This window comes from Elgaria multicarinata, chromosome 18 (assembly GCF_023053635.1).
Source record: "Elgaria multicarinata webbii isolate HBS135686 ecotype San Diego chromosome 18, rElgMul1.1.pri, whole genome shotgun sequence".
NCBI lineage: Eukaryota > Metazoa > Chordata > Lepidosauria > Squamata > Anguidae > Elgaria > Elgaria multicarinata.
The window spans coordinates 22600406-22613083 of NC_086188.1; the positions used below are offsets into that span (position 1 = coordinate 22600406).

The following is a 12678-nucleotide window of genomic DNA, read 5'->3' on the forward strand; positions in this document are numbered from 1 at the left end:
GGCTCCTGGATGGCACCACGTAGGGAGGCTGGAGGCTTCTGAGCCCCCTCCGAGGAACAGACATAATGGCTGGTAAGAGGGTGGGCTGGCTGGCCAGCTGGCCAGCTCTTGCCTTTTCCTCCGTGTGAATGGCAGGTTGTGATTTCCAGCTGCAGGAGATATAAGCACAATAATAAGAAAATATCTAATTTGCATTCACATACTTGCGTGATTTTATTTCTTCCAACTCTTTTGTGAGTTTTTCGTTCTTCTCTTGAGCTTCATGCAGTCTGCGCTTTAAGTCTCCAATTTCTTCCTGGGCCTCAGATTTTATATCATTGGCTATGACCACGGCAGTCTGCAAATCAGCCTGGAACTGCCGCCATTCTGCAGATTCCTCCTGAAAATAAAGAGAATATAAAAAGGACCTGAAAAAGAAATTCGCTGCCTTTAATTCCATGATGGAAGAAAGGTGAGATAGAAATGGACTAGATAAATAAAGTTTAAATTGGCAGCAGTGAAGATACCATCCCAAAGGTATCAGCCTTGCACTTCCCCACTGCCCCTCCTCCCAGCCACAAACACCTTGAACTCATTCGCACAACAGTGACCTGGTTCACCCTGAAAAAATGCTTGCTGCCTGGGTTCGCACGACATGACAAGCTTGCAACCAGCCAGCATAAACAAGCTTGCAACCAGCCAGCCCCTGTGGGTAAACTGAGCCATATTGGGCTGTCATGTCGTGTGAACCAGGACACTGTGCATAAAGCCAGGCCACCTACCCTGAGCCGCCTGTGCAGAGTCTTGATCTCTCTTTCCATGTCATGCTTTTGGTCTTGAAGCTTTTTAACAGTATCTGGCAAAACAAAATCAAGACATGATTATAGCAGAAACATGTGATTATAGCAGAGAAATAGATGAAGCAACTTGTATGATATTGACCAGACATATGAGGCCTCCAACAAAATAGGGCAGTCTTGTTCAGGGTTCCATCCAGACATGCCCATCCCAACCGCCCCATTTTCTGTTTTGTCCCCCTCTAGACACTTTGCTGTTCTGTGGCCATAGAGCAATGCTCAGTCCTCATCTTCTTGTTTATTTATTGATTACATTAATATCCTGCCTTTTTCTTCCAAAGGACCCAAGGGGTCAAACATAATCCTCCTCCTCTCCATTTTTATCCTCACAACAATCCTGTGAGGTAGTCTAGGCTGAGAGTCTATGACTGGCCCAAAGTCACCCAGTGAGCTTCCAGGACCGAGTAGGGACTAGAACCTGTGGAATCACTAGAGCTGTGTAACCGCTTTCAGGTCCAGGGAGATGAGACTGGAGGGCAGTCTGCAGAGGGAAAATTACAGGGGACCCCGTGCAGCAGTGAGCAAGAGGCAGAAGGTCAGTTCAGCAGAGGCAACATACCAAGTTCTTCACACATCTTGTCAGACTAATTTGATCTCATTTTTTGATCGTGTAACCTCCCTTGTGGACTGTGGGAATGCCATGGGCATAATATATCTTGACTTCAGCAAAGCTTTTGACAAAGTGTCCCATGACATTTTGATTAACAAACTAGCTAAAAGTGGGCTACATGAGCGCTTATCAATGGCACCTTCTCAAACTGGGGGGTGTGTGTTAACGAGTGGGGTACTGCAGAGCTCAGTCCAGGGCCCAGTGCTCTTCAACATTTTTATTAATGATTTTGACGAGGAGGTGCAGGGAACGTTTATCAAATTTGCAGATGACACAAAATTGGGTGGGATAGCTAATACCCTGGAAGACAGAAACAAACTTCAAAGTGATATTGATAGGCTGGAGTGCTGGGCTGAAAACAACAGAATGAAATTGAACAGGGATAACTGCCAAGTTCTACACCTAGGAAAAAGAAACCAAATGCACAGTTACAACATGGGGGATACTTGGGTCATCAATACTACAAGCAAGAAGGATCTGGATTTTTTGTAGATCACAATCTGAATATGAACCAACAGCATGATGTGGCTGCAAAAAAAGCAAATGCTATTTTGGGCTGCATTAATAATAGTATAGGTTCCAAATCACGCAAAGTACTGGTTCCCCTCTATTCAGCCCTGATTAGGCCTCATCTTGAGTATTGCATCCAGTTCTGAGCACCACACTTAAGAAGGACGCAGACAAGCTGGAGCGTGTTCAGAGGAGGGCAATGAGGATGATCAGGGGTCTGGAAACAAAGCTCCATGAAAGAACTGGGCATGTTTAGCCTGGAGAAGAGAAGACTGAATGGAGACATGAAAGGTTGTCACAAAGAGGAGGGCCAGGATCTGAAGTCAATCTGTAAGCATCTTGAAAACAATGCAGTGATTACTAGAAGTCAGCATGGATTTATCAAGAACAAATCCTGTCAGACTAATCTGATCATATTTTTTGATCGGGTAACCTCCCTTGCGGACTGTGGGAATAATATATCTTGACTTCAGCAAAGCTTTTGAGAAAGTGCCTCATGATATTCTGATTAACAATAGCTAAACGTGGGCTAAATGGAACAACTATTACGTGGATCCACAGTTGGCTACAAAATCAGTGCTTATCAGTGGCAACTTCTCAAACTGGGGAGAGGTAATAAACAGGGTATTGCAGGGCTCAGTCCTGGGCGCAGTGCTCTTCAACATTTTTATTAATGACTTGGACAAGGAGGTGCAGGGAATGCTTATCAAATTTGCAGATGAGGGTAATGAGGATAATCAGGGGTCTGGAAACAAAGCCCTATGAGGAGAGACTGAAAGAACTGGGCATGTTTAGCCTGGAGAAGAGAAGATTGAGGGGAGACATGATAGCACTCTTCAAACACTTAAAAGGTTGTCACACAGAGGAGGGCCAGGATCTCTCCTCGATCCTCCCAGAGTGCAGGACATGGAATAATGGGCTCAAGTGACAGGAAAAACTTCCTGACTGTTAAAGCAGTACGACAATGGAACCAATGACTAGGGAAGTTGTGGGCTTTCCTACGCTAGAGGCAGTCAAGAGGCTGCTGGAGAGCCATCTGTCAGGTATGCTTTAAGGTGGATTCCTGCATTGAGTAGGGGGTTGGACTCAATGCCCTTATAGACCCCTTCCAACTCTACTGTTCTATGATCTCCTGACTCCCAGTCCAACACTCTGACCACTACACCACATTGGCTCTTGATTAAGAGTGCTTCCCCCTCCTTGATTTTTTCCTTCAGTATTTCTTGTACTTTGGCAAACCCTGGTGTCCTTCTAAAACCTCCCTGTTGTACATGGACGATGCCGTTTGGCTACATAGGGATTGGCACTCAAGAGAATGAGTTCCGTATTCGTTCCCTCCCTGATGTTGTGGAGCCCGCTCTACTTCCTGGTATATTGGGGCACAATGGTCAATGAAACAGGCTGGACGTCGGCGCAAGTCTTGAAGCAAAGATGACCAAGCACGCTCTATAGCACATAATCATGCCTGCTGTGAGGTGGTGCAGGCAGCAAAGGCGGCTTACTTTGCTGCCTCCATTGCATCCTCAAGCAGCCATCCAGCGGAGCTCATCCAGGTGGCCTAGAAGCTGTTAATGCTCTCCCCAGTGAATGGAGCCTGGTCTCCTCAAGGACCTGCTGTGATCTTTCTGCATCACATTTTGAGAACAAAAATCACTTGTCTCCGCATAGAACTTAATGCTGTTATTAGCGCAGTTCCAGTCGAGGTGTCTGATTCCACCATCTGCCTGATTTTGTGGGATCAGTTCCAGTTGTTGCAGCCTGATGACATGAACAAGATACCTGTGCAGCAATGCAACTAACCACGTGCCCTCTCAAGTTGTGCACCTCCTAGCTAATAAAAGCTAGCTATGACTGGGTGTGTCCAGGGAGTGGTGAATGCTTCTCTACCTGGACTCATTCCAATCTAGGTTTTGCCCTGGTTATGGTGCTGAATCAGCCTTGGTCGCCCTGATGATTGGCCTTTATTGAGAGAGGGACAGGGGGAGTGCAACCCTGCAAATTCTGCTCAATTTCTCATTGAGTTTTGATTGCATCGACCACAGTATCCTCCTGGATCAACTCCATGGGATGGGCATTGGAGGCACTGTGTTAAACTGGTTCCAGTCCTACCTGCAGGGCCAATTTCACAGAAAACATTGGGTGACCATTCCTAGTCCACTTGACAATTGAACTATAGGGTTCCACAGGCTACCAACTGGTCCCCAATGTTGTTAATACCTTTATGAAGCTGCTGGAAGCAGTCATTAGGGGATTTGGAGCCAAGTATCATCAGTATGCTGATGGCACACAGCTCTATCTCTTTGTGACATCTGAATCAGGAGAGGCTAATGCAAGTCCTGAATCAGTGCTTAAACTCAGTATTGGGGTGGGTGAGGACAATAAATTGAAACTGGCAAGACAGAAGCCCTGTGGGTAAGTGATTTCGAGTTCAGGGAAATAGATTGATTGCTTGTTCTGTATGGGGCTGCACTCCCTCTGAAAGCCCAGGTTCATAGTTTGGGGGTACTCCTAGATTCACAGAGGCCCAAGTGGTCATGGTGGCCCAGAGTGCCTTTTACCAGCTTTGGATGGTTTGTCAGCTACGGCCTCTCCTGGACAGGGATAGCTTGGCCACAGTGATACAGGGGTCTGTAACTTCAAGACTGGATTACTACAATGCACTCTATGTGTGGCTGCCCTTAAGGCTACTCTGGAAGCTGGAGCTAGTGCAGAACGCAGCAGCTCAGCTGTTGTCGGGAGCTGCCCTTTTCAGCATGCAACTCCTTTGCTGAGGCAACTGCACTGGATGACTATTGGCTACCAGGCCAGGTTTAAGGTTCTGGTATAAGTGTTCAAAGCCCTAAACAACTTGGGACTAGGATACTTGAGAGAGTGCCTTCTCCCTCACCAACCTGCCTGGTCACTGAGATCATCGAAGGGCAAACTTCTGGTGGTTCCACATGGACCTATGGCCCAATTGCAGTCCACCTGGAGAAGAGTCTTCAGCGTGCTGGCCCCCTTTCTGTGGAACTCCCTGCCCTGGAGGTCAGGCAGGCGTGAACACTGTGTTGCTTCCAGCACCTCTTGAAAATAGCTCTATTCCAGGAAGCATTCCTCAAGTGACCACGGCATTGCATTTATTACATTTCTAAACTGCCCCATGACCGAACCAGCCATAGTTTTTAGTGGCATTCTGTTTTAAAAAAGAATAACTTTAACATGTTTAAATCTTTTTATCTTTTTACTATTTTACCTCTTATGTTTACTGCTCTGGAATCTGTTTTGGATTAGGAATGGTATACAAATGTTGTAAATAAATAAAGGACTTTGAGAAGTTTTTTTTTGTTGCTGATGCTTGCATCTTAGTGGCAACAAGATTTCTAAAGCATTGTGCACAAAGAGGCAAACTGTAAAAATACAAGGTACTAGAAATGTAAGCCATGGCAAGTCATGTATTTTAGTTCAGGCTCTTTATATATCATTATGCTGGCAGTGCTTCCCTCAAACCAAAGCTGCCTATAATCAGCATTAATTGCAGGCTAATGCCACACTCTCTATTTTCTTATCATTCATGATGGGATCAGATAGCAACATACATGGTTCAGATCTCCTTTAAGGGTATGGGCCAAGGAGAGGCAACATGAGGAATCCTTACCACAAATTTAACTTACTTGGTACAGCTTCCTAGGCAGCACACACTAGGTTCACATTTTGATTACTGCAATGCATTAAAAAATGGGCTGCCTTTGAAAATGCTGCATAAACTTTAGCTGGTCCAAAACAGGGCAGCAAGATTATTAACAATGTCTGGTCAGTATGATATTACACAAGTACTCTGTGAACTGCTCTGGCTTTCAAAGTTTCTGGTCCCACTTCAAAGTGCTGACATTAACTCTTAAAGTAACCACCTTGGGGCCTGGTTACCTGAAGGCTCATCTTCTCAACACATCCCTGAAGATCTTCTTCAGAGGCCCTGCCCCTGCCAAATGAGGTGAAGCAGGTGGCTATGAAGAGCAGGGCTTTTTCAGTGGTGGCCCTCTGGTTGTGGAATGCCCTCCCCAAAGCGCTGACACTGCAGACTTTCCGGTGCCAGGTGAAGACCTTGATAGCTTTTCAGGCCTTTTTAGTCCTCCACTTTATGTGTGTTAATGTGTTTTAGGTCTTTCCATGATGCTTGTTTTTAATGTTATTCTGTTTTAAACTTTTAAAGAAATTATGTTTTACCATGATGTATTTTAGGATTTAAATTTTGTGAACAGCCCAGAGAACTTTGACTATTGGGCAATGTAGAAATGTAATAAATAGAATAAAAGAAAATTAAAAGGTACAATTTCAATTTTGCTACTTCTTGGACACCATTTCAGGTAGCTTGAAATGAGCAATGTTAAATGAAAGGAATAATCTGAAGGGTTCCATTTCACATGATGTTATTAATGTGTACTTGCATAATGCTATTATAAATGCATGTAGTGTGATTACTACACATGCTGCAGCCCGAATATTTATATGAATATACAGATGCATTGCTGATTGTAAAGACCGAATACCTTAGCTAATTATGGAGGCAAAAGATGCTCATTTAAGGCTCATGAAATACTGGAGATTTGTTTAAAGATTGCCATTAAAGTTCATGCTTCCCCATTTGTAAGCGCCAGCTTTCAAAAGCCAAGTATGCCACCTAGCGTACTGCTGAATGAAAAAGCTACAGCCCAGTTCAGATAATACTTTCCTCTACACCAGTTTTCAACCAATTCAACCCATTGCAGCCTGATATACTCTTGCTTCTTTTCTTTGACATTTTATAGAATTTATGCAGTGCCAAATAGGAATGTGGTAGAGGAACTATACCCCTGTTCCTTAGAAATCAAAGTTGTCTTTTGATATCCTGCTTAAGTTTCCTGCAGTCCTCGTCGAACCACAGGTCACCCTCTTCTGGCCTCTGGTTCTTTAAACAACCTTTCCAAAGTAAGAGAGGTTCAACTGCTGCTGTAAACTGGGCATAGCAATCTATTACTACTTCCATCTCTTTTGAGGTGAGCAGGGTATTTCTCAAAGCATGTAAGTTCTCAGAATGCCATAAGCATTCCAAGACACTTAAATCCACATTTGCCCACTTATGGCAGTATGCTGCAACACTCGTGCTTGAAATTGGAGTTACATTTTCTTGATTTGCCCGGACTTCTTTTAACACTCCAACTGGACAATCAATGGTTGGTGATCACTGCAAATCCACTCTAAAGCATGATCAGCCCAAATACAGCTGGAGGGACTGCAGTATAGTCAACTACATTGGCACCAAGATGGTTGATGAAGGTGAATTCTCCTGTCAAATCCTCGGACAGAGAACCATTCAAAATGAGAAGTCCAATTTGGAGGATCATTTGAATAATCAGCTTCCCTTGAATATTTATTGTATGGTCCTTAGATTGTCTATCCTCTATCAGTGGGAAGTCATCCAAGGAAAAATAAGTGGATTGCTATATTGCATTCCAGTTTGGGCCAATCCGGGCATTAAAGTCACCAATTAATATCAAATGAGCTTCAGAGAACTGAATCTGCAGGGCAAGTAAATAATCCATAAGATTTTCCTAAACATTCTCACTGTAATGAGTTGATTTCCAGGGAGGGATATAAACATTTACCATAATATATGATGTTAAAGTAGCTTTGAAATTACTGATTAGATAGCTTTCCCCTTTCAGTGAAGTCGATATACAGCAGGCTAATCCCCCGCGCGCCCCATACCTCTGGGGGAACTTGCAGGGACTACATAAGTTTTCCTCTATGCATGCAGCAGAGAGTGAGATCACACCTTCCTGCTCCATCAAACATCCACACATAGGCATAATAGTTAAATATGCCCAGATTGCATGTGGCATATGCACTGTGCGCAGGACAACCAATCTCACAAATCAAATCTGGGAACCGACTAGGAGATTTGAGCATATGTACATAACTTTCTTCGAAGTTTATACTCACACTTGAACATCTAATAGCCTTCTAGATGAGGCAAGGGTGCATTCTAGCTTCCCCACTACTCGCAGGAGAAAGACTGGGGAATAGTAGTAACCCAACCAGCCTTGTGAGCTCCAATTGCACTTTTGGGCATCAAGAGTCAGAAGAGCTAAATATTGAGATTCTGTCTTCTGTGTGACACAGTTTTGCTCGCTTTGTACCTTTTCCACAGGCAGCGTGCATCTCTGAGTCCTCGTCCTTTCCCCGTTCCAAGCAGGGCGACAAAAGCTAATCTCCAGTTTTACCAACACGATGACATTTTGCCTTTCCTATTCTCTGCCTTCCAATAGTTTTGCAAGGCTCAAATCATGCCCATTTTTCCAATGGGAACATACAGTTTGAAAGTATTGTCAATCCATCTGATGGCAACTATATTTCACAATTCCCACAAGATATCATCATTTTGAGGGAAGGTCAGAGGATGGCAACAAGGGAGAGGGCCTTTTCGGTGGTGGTCTCCCAATTATGGAAAGATCTCCCTGACGAGGCCTGCCTGGTGCCAACATTGTTATCTTTTCAGTGCCAGGTCAAGACTTTTCTATTTTCCCAGGCGTTTAGCAACATATGTTGAGTTTTTAATCGATCCCAGATCTATTTTTAGGTTTGGCTGATAGCTCAAAGTTGTTTTTAGATGCATGATGTCTCTGTGTATGCTGTCTGTTTTATGTTTTTAAATTTTGTATATCAATTTTTAATGCTTTAATCTTTTGTAAACCGTCCAGAGAGCTTCAGCTATGGGACAGTATAGAAATAATAATAATAATAATAATAATAATAATAATAATAATAATAATTCTGTCTTCATATTTACAGGATACAAGCAGTGGGGATGTATAATAATTTCATTGCTGTTCAAAACATAGATGAAATGCCTTATTTGCAACCTTGAATCCACTCACATTTTTCAAGAAAAACTTGCACATTCTAGAGCTTACAATTGTTTTTGCAAACTGCACTTTTTGTAAAACGCACATTTTTTAAAAGGATGAATTTTCACACTTCAATCAATGAGAGGGGGGTGAGCATTTGGGCACGCGCTTAGAAAAAACACACCTCATATTTGGGAGTGAGAATGAGATAAAAGAAGCATCGACGTAGAAAATGGATGAGCTTGAACAAGCAGTCACTTCATACAGCTTCCAGTTCCTACTCAGATTGCTACCCTCATTTCAAGTGACTAGGTAAGGCCTTGTCTATGAGTTTAATTGGATGAGAACCAGATCAGGATGAACTGCACCAGCAACTGCTCTGCAGGACTCCTATTGGAGACGCTGGGGGAAACATGCCAAGCCAGTCCCACAGATCACGTTCCCCTTCACTTTGCACTTTATGCTTTACTAGGGAGGAAACATCTGCATGAACTTTGGACTCAGCCACCACCATGGTCCTGTGTGGTTAGCTTGCCCTTAGGCCTTGCCTCTCTGCTGTATTCATTCATTCTGCCTGGTTCAAAGTGTGGCTGGATCACAAATGCCCGTACCATGGGGAATGGTACAAAAGAGCTTAGCATAGTTTGACCAATGAGAGGGAGAGAACTCTGCTCCATTCATTTAATCTTCCAACATTCATTTTCTCTTAAAAGAAAGCAGTAGACCTTTGGTTGAAAAGCATTTCATCATAGAATCACAGAATAGCAGAGTTGGAAGGGGCCTACAAGGCCATCATTAAGACAGACAAAGAATTGAAATCCATAACTTCTCTCTCAGAATAGGTCATGCTTGGGATTTAAAGATTTTTTTCTAGTATATATGGTGGGCTTGATGGTTATTTTTTATGGCTGCAGCCTCTGGATCCACATCATAAACTGTTCTGGAGTGGTGCCCTGTAACCATTAGGACAGGTGTGGGGAACCTGCAGCCTGTCGAGGTTCCCAGTCAGGCCTGGGGAGAGTTCGGTCCCCTTCACAGGCCCTTCTTCCTCCTCTTCGTAGGTTGTTCCTCCTCCTTAAGTGTTGTCCCCAGGAGGGGAGAGGAATCCCCATGTTATCTCCAATGGCAGGGGGCACAAGGACTCAGGGGAATCCCCTAATTATCCCCGATCACTTGGCAGCTGCTTGCAAGAGCTGGTTCTGTGAGTGGCTGCTGAGTCCCTCAGGTTTGTACACCGCTCGCAACCACTTGGGACACGATTGATGCATGAAGCAGGCAAGGAGAAGACAACCAACTTTTGATTACCTTCCACACCAGAGAAAGGCCTTTGCCCTAATTGGCACCATCTGACAAGTACAGCAAGCAGAATATGGCCTCAACAGATGTCCTAACGGCACATGGGCAGGTTGATGCGGGAGAAGGTGTTCCTGGTCCTCAGTTGTTTAGGGCTTTAAGTACTAGCAATTTGAACTGGGGTCAGACATGGACAAGCAACCAATGAAGCTCTTTTAAAACTGGTGAGATGTTTTATTTATTTATTTCATTTCTATACTGCCCCATAGCCAAAGCCTCTTACAACAATTCATAAAAATACAAAATATGGTCTGAACAAACTGCTCCAGTTAAAATCCTCACAGTTCTATTTTGCACGAACTGTAGTTTTTGAACTGGCTTCAAAGACAGATCTGCATATAACATATTACAGTAATTCAGCTGGAAATTTACCAGGGCGTGAATTACCAGGAGAAGCTGCATCTAGCAATTCAGATGTAGTTGTAAAAAGTTCACCAAGTCAGTGAGGCTTGGTCAAAAGGGATCAGAAAAACCACCTGTGATGCCTTCCCCTGAAACCACTGTCACAGAGGAAGAATCTGACTGAGAGATAGAAGAATGTGACTTAGGGCCTAGACATGTTTTAGATGGTCAGGGTGCTGGGAATTTGTTTCTGTCTGAGTTCACAGCAGACTGCAATCAGGAGGAGGCAGCCACCCCACATTACCAGCAGCTAACTTGGGAAAGAACGGCCAGCTTGCACCCACCTGAGAGACAATCTTTGATAATCGCTCAGGAGGCAGGTTTGTGTGAGGAGAAAGGGGGGTGCCCAAGGCTGTCTCCCAGACAACTCCACAGGCTGACGAGGTGAGAGGAAAGACAACCCATCAGGAGGAACTTCTGTTTTCCAGCAGGGTGAGTTTAAGAAGTGAGGAACTCTAGTTGCCCCGCCCCTGCATAAAAGCTGATGAACAAGTGAAGGAGGATATGAATATAACATTGCTTTTGCTTGGACTACTCTAGAACCCTGACCTTGGATTAAACCGATGGACTTTAAGGCCCTGCTTCTGGTTCCTGATTGGATTATCTAAGTTTATTTGAACTTGGGACTCACGAAGGACTCTGATTCATGGACAAAGTGCCTGTGTTTGTGTCTTGCAGTAAAAAGGAATTCACTATTTTTTTTAAGATGAGTTTGATTGTTACAGTTGTGAGGGAGCCGTGCCTGACACCACCAAACTGCAAACCTGCTCTTTCAGGGGCAATGCAACCCCATTCAGAACTGGCTGAATACCATCATCCTCAACTATCTATTCACACCACTGAAGCTCAAGTTGGGATGGAGCTTCAGTTTATTGGCCCTCATACAAAGCACTACTGATTCCTGATTCAGCAGTTCCAGTGTCTCAACTGGGTGACACACTGATAACACATATTCTAAATCCCCCGATGACCTCGCCCAGTGGCTTCGTATAAATGTTGAACAGCATGGGGAACAAGATGGAACCTTGCAGGGCCCCATGACAAAGATCATAAAGGGCTTTATGATGAAAAGCAAAGCTAGTGTGGTATAAAATCAAGTAACGTGCTCCCCCCATCCCTCCCCGTACTATTTTTTCCTATAGAAAGATGGGCTATACAGTTTAGACTTATATCAACTTTCTATTGGAAGAAACAGAAAGCACTCTATTTACATAAAGATGTATACCTTGCCCTGCCACTGCATATGCACTACCATTGACAAACATGTATATAAAACTATTAACAAGTAAATAAAACTGTGTTCATGACTGCTATATTAAGAACATCTCACTCTACTATAAACAGAAAATTATGGACAGACACTGCAACTGTGAATAAATAACTGAAACAACTCTATATAAGGAAGAGGCAGGACTTACTCTCCAAATCAGAAATAATGAGATTATCATGGAGTTTCACAGCTCGATGCTGCTCCACTTCATCTTCCAATTCAAATATGGTTTCCTTCATATCACTTCTTTCTGTTTCTTTTTCCTCCAACTCTGTCCGAAGCTTTTCTAAGGTCATATTCAGTTCCTCAATTTGTTTTTTTGCTTCTTCTTGGAAAGCTCTATATTCATCTTCTATCTAGTTTGGGAGGGGAGGGGGGAAAATCATACTTCTCTTATTGCATCTTCAAAAGAAAACTCTAAATTTCAAAAAAACCTAGTGTGCAATTAAATATATAGGATGGTATGGTATCCCTTACCATATTAATTTACATTTCATAAATACTATTAAAACTGCTTCTTTAATAAGCAGTTGTATGGAGCATGAGTTCCACCACTCAACTAGGGGGCTTCTCCACTCAGTCTGACACAAGTTGGGACAAAGAGCAAACACATTCAGTGAGGAAAGGCTTAAATATAATCATTTCGATTTTTACCAGAGCCAAGTAATTTATTATGTTACTTAGAAATGCATCAGTAGATGGAGCTATATTTTGTATCTGCTTAAACATACCTTGCAGTTGCAACACTAAGGCTGCAATCTTAGACCCAATTACCTGAGAGTAAGCCCCACTGAACTCAGTGAAATTTACCTCTGAGGCAACATGCATAGCATT

The 12678-nt window shown here is 43.4% G+C and overlaps 1 protein-coding gene across 2 annotated transcripts in view; it reads right to left on the minus strand.

Moving 5' to 3' along the window:
• SPECC1L (sperm antigen with calponin homology and coiled-coil domains 1 like) overlaps positions 1 to 12678 on the minus strand; it is a 92552-nt gene that overhangs the window by 60695 nt on the left and 19179 nt on the right. The window contains exons 5-7 of one of the 2 annotated variants that reach the window (XM_063143998.1): positions 11993 to 12200; positions 762 to 835; positions 204 to 379 (exon numbers count right to left, since the gene is read on the minus strand). In XM_063143998.1, the coding sequence (XP_063000068.1) occupies positions 204 to 379; positions 762 to 835; positions 11993 to 12200 (458 nt within the window). Of the gene's footprint in view, positions 1 to 203; positions 408 to 761; positions 836 to 11992; positions 12201 to 12678 lie in introns of those variants that run through there. The other variant, XM_063143999.1, reaches the window with a different exon arrangement.